General features: G+C 42.7%; 1 protein-coding gene across 1 annotated transcript; it reads right to left on the bottom strand.

Annotated features, from left to right (window-relative positions):
* Window positions 1-271: 271 nt before the first annotated feature.
* Window positions 272-2,848, bottom strand: IGFL4 (IGF like family member 4). The gene is made up of 4 exons (XM_019754801.2): window positions 2,763-2,848; window positions 1,925-1,975; window positions 1,556-1,815; window positions 272-1,393 (listed from the first exon to the last, which is right to left on the bottom strand). Exons 1-4 carry the CDS (start codon window positions 2,779-2,781, stop codon window positions 1,307-1,309), a joined length of 417 nt encoding a protein of 138 aa, XP_019610360.2. The 5' UTR covers window positions 2,782-2,848; the 3' UTR covers window positions 272-1,306.
* Between the last annotated feature and the right edge of the window lie 6,934 nt (window positions 2,849-9,782).

The following is a 9,782-nucleotide window of genomic DNA, read 5'->3' as shown; positions in this document are numbered from 1 at the left end:
CTCTGGTAACCACTAAACTATTGTCTGTGTCATGAGTTTTTGTTTCTTCATTTGTCTTGTTCTTTTGTTGTATTCAGTTTTATATACTACATATCAGTGAAATCATATGGTTCTCTCCTTTTTCTGTCTGACTTATTTTGCTTAGCATTATAATCTCAAGATCCACCATGTTGTCACAAATAGTCCTATTTCATCTTTTGGAGCAAAAATTAATATGAGACCCGGTCTTATTTTATTTTATTTTTATTTATTTATTTTTAATGATTAGGTGATGATTTTTTTGTTGTTGTTTGTTTTTTAAAGATTTTATTGGGGAAGGGGAACAGGACTTTATTGGGGAACAGTGTGTACTTCTGGGACTTATTTCCAAGTCAAGTTGTTGTCCTTTCAGTCTTAGTTGTGGGGGGCGCAGCTCAGCTCAAGTACCAGTTGCCATTGCTAGTTGCAAGGGGCGCTGCCCACCATCCTTTGTGGGAGTCAAACCGGCAACCTTGTGGTTGAGAGGACGTATTCCAACCAACTGAGCCATCTGGGAGCTCACCAGCAGCTCAGCTCAAGGTGCCGCGTTCAATCTTAGTTGCAGGGGGCGGAGCCCACCATCCCTTGCAGGACTCGAGGAATCTAATTGGCAACCTTGTGGTTGAGAGCCCACTGGCCCATGTGGGAATCGAACTGGCAGCCTTCGGAGTTAGGAGCACAGAGCTCCAACTGCCTGAGCCACTGGGCCGGCCCAACCCGGTCTTATTTTAATATAAGACTCAGTCTTATTTTCGGGGAAACATGGTATCTGTAAAATTCCACAATTAATGTGGAATCTCCCTATTATGACTGGGATACACACATATGTACAAAAATAATTTGGGGTCTAGAGAAAGGAAAGAAATATAATTAAATTGACTACCACTTTTTCTGGTCCATGTTGGACCATCTAAATTAACTGATAAGTATACCACTATTTTTAAGTAGCACTTAAATACAATGAAGTATTTAAAGATATGTAAAAATAGTTACCAAATGTAAAAAGAAAAAAAAGAGTGTGGGAGATGGGGATTAACTACAGATTTCATGGAAGCCAGAGTGGGGATTTCCACAATATCTTTCTTCTGTTTGATATTTTAAAAAGATTATTCCAATTTACAAACTAAACTAAAGAGGGCAAAGTAGAAGTAGGGAGGTCAGCTAGGTGACTGCTGAGGTACAGATGGTGATGGTAACTTGGGCTAGGATGATGGTCTTCAAAATGGAAGAAACAGTGATATTTATGGTTATTAAAAATCTTTGTCGCAGAACTACTGACCAGCAAATATCAGAATCTTGAGTGTCCTGTGTCTGTGCTCCTCAGGATGGTCCAGAAATACTCAGTTCTGATAGAGGGCTTGTTGGGGAGGTACTCCTGCAGAGAGAGAGAGAGATAGAGGAGGACAGAGTACATGTTCTTTCAGAGATGGGGTGACGGGGACCTCAGCAGAGACTGCATGTCAGGGTGCAACACAGACAACCAAAGTCCATCCCCTGCTCCCCCCTCTCCCAGCCTGGACTAGAATTGCACACTTACCTGGGCACAGATCCTGGTGAGGGGGGCAGATGAGCAGTTGGACTTCGTGCCTGGGACCTTAAACCTCACAACAGCCCGATTCTGAGAGCCCAAGGACTCAAGGCAGCAGTGCTGGAAGCAGGGCCAGAAGGTGCAGTAGGGGCCACAGAGGCGGGTCTGGTTCAGGGGCAGGATGGTCCCCTCATCACAGCACTGCTCCAAGGGGTTGTAGATCTGGTCCCCACACATGGGTGCTGGCTGGCATAGCAAGAGTCCAGTGTCTGGAAGAGCCATGACAGAATGGGCTCCAAGGACCAGTCTGAGATCCTTGGGAGCTCCGACTCCCACCCACGGTGCCACCCCTTCCATCCTCCCTTCACCTGTTCTCACCTGTGACTCCTTCTAAGCGTGAGCCCATGATTTCAAAAATGAAGATAGCAGCTAAGAAACAGAATGAGAATGAGAATGATGCTGTAGAGTAGCCTTCTGGTCACTATCATTGGCCCCAAGATGATGTCCACGAGCTTCCTTCATTGTTGGTAACAATTAGAGATTTGAGTAGATTTTGAGACTGACTCTGGGTGGAAGGAGAGCTCTGGAAAGAGCTAAGATTCTGGACCGGCCTGGTGGCTCAGGCGGTTGGAGCTCTGTGCTCCTAGTGCCGAAGACTGCCGGTTTGATTCCCACATGGGCCAGTGGGTTACTGGTTCAACTCCTCGACTCCTGCAAGAGATGGTGGGCTCTGCCCCCTGCAACTAAGATTGAACACGGCACCCTGAGCTGAGCTGCTGCTGAGCTCCTGAATGGCTCAGTTGGTTGGAGAGCATCCTCTCAACCACAAGGTTGCTGGTTCGACTTCCGAAAGGGATGGTGGGCTGTGCCCTCTGCAACTAGCAACAGCAACTGGACCTGGAGCTGAGCTGTGCCCTCCACAACTAAGACTGAAAGGACAACTTGACTTGGAAAAAAACCTGGAAGTACACACTGTTCCCCAATGAAGTCCTGTTCCCCTTCCCCAATAAAATCTTAAAAAAAGAAAAGAAAGAAAGAACTAAGATTTTGCAAAATTGCAGGTTGGGAGAGAGATTTGTACATAATTAGAGATAACATGGGTGATTACAAGGCGGGAAGTGAAGAATTGAATAGGAAAGAATTAAGTCTGAGGTTCAGAGATACATTAGGGGTGTGATAACACTTAGGCTGGACTTGGGGCTGGAGCCCCCCTTACCAAAGATTCTGGGCCCCATGGTTCTTCATTACCCAGCAGAGCAGCAGAAGAGCTGGGTGTGGGACCTTATACTGAGACTTATATAGCCTCACACGTTACAACAGAAGCTCAGTGCTGCTGAAAGGGAGGAGCATGAGGGATAATAGTTAAATGTAAGGGAAAAAACCACATCAACTAATTTAGCAAAATGTTCCCGAACCAGTTCCAACTGGCTGCCACCTTCCCAGATATCTCAAAACCTTAGTAAATACTATGTTGGAACTTTTCAGTTGAGACATGTTTTTCTTTGGACGCTTTCTAGCAAGGGGAAACCCAATGGAAACAATTTCTTGGCACATTTCCCCCCAAACACTCGTTTTCTTGGCACGTTCCCCACTAAGCACTGACCTTTTTTAGATTTCCTGTACTTGTCCATCCTGGAGGTTTCCAGGGCTCTCTCTATGCCCCCATGCAACCCACCTCCAGACCTGCACTGGTTATAATTCTTCAGAGTTATTTACAGGAAATTGTGAAGTTGTGGCGTGATCTAGAAGATCAGGCTTCAGAAACTCTGCCAGGGAGAACGAGAAAGGAGTAGATTGATGTAGGGTAGACGTCTGGGATTCATAAAATAGATTGAATGGCAGCTCCCTGTAGAGTGCCTTGTCCAAAAAAAGGCGCCATCCATGTTTCTTACTATTATTTGATTGTCTCCACTACTGTCATTGTGATGAGATAATGAGTGAGGTATTATTAGATGTGTCCCTCTGTTCTCTGCTGGCTTCCTCCCCATGTCACAGTGAAAATATTGGGAAGGTGAAAGAAAGTTCAGGCAAAGACTTTGAGACCTTGTAAAAGCTCATAGCTACTGGGAGGGACTCCTTTCTCTTCTCTTTAAGTGTATGTGCCATAGCTCAGTATGGAGGGTCAACGCATGCATGCATGTGTATTAGCCCTCCTCTCTTAAATTGGCAGGTGTGTGTTTGTGTGGATTAGTATTTGTGTCTGCAGGTTTCTATAATGTCTCCTCCTGCCCATGCACCCTAACAGGAGTCCCGTGTGTGGAGAGCCACAACCTATTTACACAGAACAGCTGCTGGGAAAACAGCTGGAAGAAGCACATTCCTATTTCCTAAATTAATTAGTTTTGCTTCATTCATAATTCTTAACCTACAAGCAAGGAATTCCTGACTGAAATAGAAACCCCAGATAAACAGTACAACTGACTAGGAAGCAAAATTTTAAAGGTTATTACTACAAGAATTAATCTTTATATAATTAAATTACCTACACAGAAAATCCTATGGAACCTATTGTCAATAAAGGGGAAGGCTGATATCTTGGTGAGAAAAAAGCACTAAGCTCTTTTCAGATTTAGACAGTTCAAAATGGAGGATAGGACACCTTGTTTGGGGTTGTAATGACGAGCGGGAAAGGGAGGAGGAGGAACACAGGCTAGAATGGGGCTAATGAATTTATTTATTTAGCAATATCTAATCAATGTATTTAGCAATATACAATAGCAAAAGACAAAGGCAATTTATAGAATGTGCTAATGCCAGAAAGTAAATGTGGTTAAGACTAAACCATACACATTGAGACCAATGTCACATCAAAGGAGTACACATACTTATAAGTTTAAGAGATCTCAGCATATGCTTACTATTGATCAAAAATCACTTCGCTAAATACACAAATAACATCAATAAGGAGCATCCAAAAGCAGCAATAAGCTCTATAGGATAGTAACTATTACAGTAGATGTCAAAAGCTCACCAAATTGGGGGAGAACAACACTGGAAAAGTAAAAAATCTAAACCTTGCCAGGTATGTAGCTGAGAGAAACTCAGGTGTCTCCCACACCTCTGCTGGCTAGTTCCCAAGAATGCTGCTGCTGTTGGCATTGTTATTGTTGTTGTTAGAAGTCAGAGCATCTTCTGATGTGTAAGCTGCAAGCTGCACACAAGTTTTCTAGATGCTCACAAGTTCTCAAGAAGGCTAACCGTGGGGAACAACACTGGAGGGGCCGGGAACCATTCGGCCCTCATCAGGTTCGCGGCTGGAAGTCAGGACATCCCCTGGTGTTGTAAGCTGCACGTTGCTGGAAGTCTTCAAAATGTTAGAATGATGAGAAATCACCAATGACAAATGACCAAATGATGAAATAATAATTATTAATACTGCCAACTGAGGTCTGTCTTATATATTTTCTCAGATGTACCTTAGAGCCAAGTTTCCTGTTCCTTCCTCACCCTCCGGGAATGGCCAGTTCGCGGAGGGTCGGGCAGTTACTGACATGAATGCTGCCCATCCGGCCAAAGGGCCAATTCATTGGATAAGCAATATCTACTGTTCTTGCTTGGGACCATCAGCCCAAGGTCTTCCAAAGCCTGGCAACGTGCCTGTCACGTCGTCCTGATATAACTTAGCTACTTCTTCACTTCATCTGCTGATGTGGGCGAAACAGACAGAACAAAGAGGGAATTCTCTCAACCCCTGATCAAGAATTTCTTTAACCCTAAGCTAACCATCACCTCACAACACGGACAGAACAACAAACATCATCTCATATCTCCTGCTCGACAGAATGAGACCAAAGGGGGAATTTACTCAACCCCTGATCACAGCACAGAAATCACCTCACACACAGGAACAGATAAAAGCTAATAGAGAAAAGCTCACATCAACTAATGAAGGCAAGTTTTCTTCAACATCTTCCCCCCGGGGCTAGACAAGCCATGCTGCAGCTGAGCAGCTTTAAAGCTGGCGTGGGGGGAGGTGGGAAGCCTCGTGCCTCTTCATCCCTGGGAGACGGCAAGGAGCACGTTCTTAGGACGGCATCCCTGCAAGACAGATAAGCAGTGAGAACAACATGGCGGTTCTTCATCAGCCTCCCGTGCTCTCCTGGCCCAGAGGATAAGCGTGTTCCACCACGACTGACGTTCGCTGCACTTAATTCTTGCTGTGTGTCCCATGTAGAGACGTGAAAGTACCAGGGAACTTGAAGCATCTCCTTAAACCTATCAAACATAAAAAATAAAAATAGCTCCTGGAACTAATCATTGACTTTGGAAAGACTGTAGGATGCAAACGCAACATGCAAACAATCAAGTGTTTCTATACACTGGCTTTAACAATTAGAAATTGAAATTTAAAAGAAGAATCCCATTTACCCCCCCTGCCCCCATTGAAATACTTAGGGATGAGTCAATAAAACATATACAGGACGTACATGCAGGAAACTACAATTAATGGATGAAAGAAATCAAGGAAGAAATAAATAAATAAGGAGACTTATTTACATGGTGACTTAAATTGCGGTATAAATATAGTTAAGGTGTCATTTTTCCCTAAATTGATCTACAGATTTAACATAATTGCCATCAAGATCTCAGAAGTAATTTTTGGAGATTCAGACAAGCTAATTCTAAAATTTTTATAGAAAAGCAAAGCATATTAAAATAGCCAAAACAATTTTCAGAAAAAAAAAAAGGTTGGGGGACCCACGCTACCCAATTTAAAGAATTACCATAAAGCCACAGAAATCAAGACAGTGTAGTATTGGCAAATGGATAGACAGACAGATCAGTAGAATGGAATATAGGCTAGTAATAGACCCACACAAATATGCACAAAGATGCCAAGGGAATTAGAGAATTAGAGTCTTTTCGATAAATGGAAGTAGAAGAATTAGGCATTCATGTATTGGGGGGGTAAAAATCTATAACTATACCTCACATTTTATATTAATACAACATTTAACTCCAAATGGATCCAAACGTAAAATCAAAAACTACAAGTCTTCTAGAAGAAAATCATGGAGAAATATTAGTGGCCTGGAAACATGACATCAGAAACACAATCCATAATGGAAAATATTGATAAATTGCACTTGTCAAAATTTAAAACATTTTGGGGAAAATATTTGCACATCACCTATCTGCCATAGGACTTGTATCCTGAATACGCAAGACTATGAAAAGTAGGTATCAGGATGTACAAGGACATGAAAAGCTCTCAAAAGTAAACAGTAAGAACACAAAGAATGAGCACAGACGGGGAAAGGTGAGCAGCGCTTTGCAGAGGATTACAGACGGCAGATGAGCACACGAAAGATGCTCAAGCTCGTTAGCCATCAGGGAACTGCAAGTTAAGACCACAGTGAAATGCCTCCTCCCATCTATCAGAATGGTTAAAATTAACAAAATATTGACAATACTAAGTGCTGACAAGGATGCCGAGACACCAGACCTCTCACACGTTAGTGCTGGAAATGCAAAATGGTCCAGCACTCAGGAAAACAGTTCGGCAGTTTCTTATAAAATTAAAGATTCACTTATCGTTGACTCAGCACTCACACTCCTGGGCACTTATTCCAGGGAAACAAAAACTGATGTTACCACAACAAATTTACATGAATAGTCATCACAGTTTTATTTGTAATAGCCTCAAACTGGAAACAACCCAAATATCCATCAATAGATGAATTGCTAGAGAAGTTGTGAAATATCCATACGATGGAACACTCCCCAGCAATTCAAGGAAGGAAATACTGATAACATCCAACAGCTTGGATCACAAAGGCATTTTCCCTGGTGAAAGAAACTAGTCTCAAAAGATTATGTGTGGAGTAATTCCATTTATGTAACATTCTGGGAAAGGAGAAACTATAAAGATGGAGAATAGACTGTGGTTGCCAGGGCTTAAGTGAAGATATGGGGGGTGGAGTGACCACAAAGGGACTTCATGAGGGTGTTTGTTTATTTGTTTGTTTTTGGGGGGTGAAGGAACTGTTCTGAGGAGAAACGATATCTATAGAGTCTGACAACCAGAAGGGCTTTGTACACGTGGACTATTGTTATTGCCTGTAGTCGTCACTTTTACCTTCCATCTAGAAACCTCAAATAACCAGTCCATCTATGAATTTAAATGAATTTCTCTCCGATTTTGCAGGGTACTGGTTTTCCTCATTATGTAAATTTATACTATGAATATATTTGATAGACACACTTGACATTATTGAGCCAAAAGAGATAACGTGAATCAAACTGTTGTCATGTACAAGCGTGTGAGAGTTTTGAGTTGGGCAGGAGTCCGGGTGGGAGGGTGATGAGTCCTGTCAGCTGTTCCTCTGACTGGATTCCGTCTTGGGCTTGTCTGTACATGTGGCGCATTCTGTGTCACCTTCCCTGCACTTCCCTGAGTGGTTAACCCTGCAAGCATCCCAGGGGTGCATCTGTTGTACCTGTTGGCACCATTGCACACTCGGATCCAATTTAGAAAATGTCTGTAGTAAGTTTAATGCATTTAATTATATATATATATATATATATATATTTATTTACATTACAATATAGGTTTCTTTGTGAAAGGAAAAAGCAATGTGCTCCCACTATCACACATTGTTGTTCTTACTTTCGGAGCCCATGGTCCATATAGAGCTAAATGTTGACTTCTAAGTACAGTAGTTGTTTTCAATGCTTCATATCATGTGGCAATTCTTGATGGACTGTTAGACTTTCAGAGAGTATATTTGATCATATTTGGGGCGAGTACTTAAAGTTGTTAATTAAGCTAATAGAACAGAATTGAATTAATGAAAATGAATCATTATTTTTGCAATTAAAACAATAGAATTCAAGTTCCTGTGTTCTGAAACATTTCTATCCAACGTGTTTTCAGAAATGGACTCAATTTGAATCATAAGGATATACGTGGAGTCCCGTTGCCATGGTATCTACAAATGTGTTTGCTTTATAGGATATTTATAAGACCCAACATGGGGAGCTGTTAATTCACTGTGTTTGAAGAGGACACTAAAGATATGAGAAGTTAAGTCATTTGACAAAATCCCACAGCTTGTAAAGGGTGGAGTCGGACTCCTAAAATCCTGGAAGAGAATTCTGAGCACCTACTATTTAAAAACTGTAAAGGTGCTAGAGCTAAAAACTGGTAACAGCGTTGGACTCTGAGGGACATAAATGGATATGAAGGTCAAAGAAAGGGACAGAGACTTTTATTTTTAATTTAAAAAAAGTGTGCTGGAAGTTTTACCCTATATATGCGTTCTTTTGAAAATGTAAAAAGAACCCAGGTTGGGCCAATAACCAGGATAATAAGCACCCGACATAACAAGCACAATGACAGAGGTAAGCAGGAGGGATATGGGGACACGTAGAATGGGCCCTTATTTTTTATTTCATTTTTTTAGTTTCAGGTGTGCAATGTAATGATTAGACGTTTACACCCCTCACAAAGTGAGAACCCCAACACGTCTACTACCCACCTGACACCGTACGTAGCTGTTACAATACCATTGACTATATTCCCTCTGCTGTGCTCTACATCCCGTGGGTCCTTATTCTTTATCACTGGGTGAAACAGGACCCAGGATGGGAAGGTGGGAGGAGGAGCTGCCTGAGCTGAGCCCTGAAGAAGAAGTGAGAGTTTTTCAGATGAAGGGCCGGAGGAGGCCTGGAAGCAGAGGCCTGCAGGAGCCACGGCTTGGAAGCCTGTTTGGGGAATGGCGGGGGGGACTCTGTTGGGGTGGATGATGGAGGCCAGTGGTGCTGTAGGAGGAGGTGGGGCGGGGAAGCAGGGCAGATCATGACAGACCTTGCTGGACACGTTGGGGAGTTTGGGTTTCATCCTGGAGGCAGTGGGGCATCACCCAATGATTTTAAGCCATCACATTCCTGTGACACTGAGGTGTTGCCCTCACACTCAGGACTGTCACAGTCATCACTGCAGCCAGGCAGTAATGTCCCTGGATCGCGCAGCTGCTCCCTAGTATTATCTTGGTTATTTACTTGTTTCTTTGTTATGACATTGTTTGTTGGTGTTGGTGACGGTTTCCACGGGTCTCTTGCATTTTTGCATGTCTTGCAGTTAGGCAGTGAGTGTTTTTTTCTTCCAGATTCTTTTCAAGGATGTTAGTGCAGCGAACGGCCTTGCAAGATGGAGGGAGTCTCTCTCCAGAGCACAGGATAGATTTGTTTAGTGTCCTGTGTAATAGTGACATGATCTCCCTTCAGGACAAAG

This window comes from Rhinolophus sinicus, linkage group LG11, assembly GCF_036562045.2.
Source record: "Rhinolophus sinicus isolate RSC01 linkage group LG11, ASM3656204v1, whole genome shotgun sequence".
NCBI classification, from domain to species: domain Eukaryota; kingdom Metazoa; phylum Chordata; class Mammalia; order Chiroptera; family Rhinolophidae; genus Rhinolophus; species Rhinolophus sinicus.
Note: the sequence above shows the minus strand (reverse complement) of the source record. Positions and strands in the feature narration are given on the sequence as shown.

Bases quoted from the DNA above. Each gene is read 5' to 3' on its own strand.
- IGFL4 (XM_019754801.2), bottom strand. The intron at 1,816-1,924 runs GTGAGAACAGGT...TGGCTCTTCCAG, and splicing joins ACGCTTAGAAGGAGTCACAG to ACACTGGACTCTTGCTATGC. The intron at 1,394-1,555 runs GTAAGTGTGCAA...CTCTCTCTGCAG, and splicing joins TCACCAGGATCTGTGCCCAG to GAGTACCTCCCCAACAAGCC.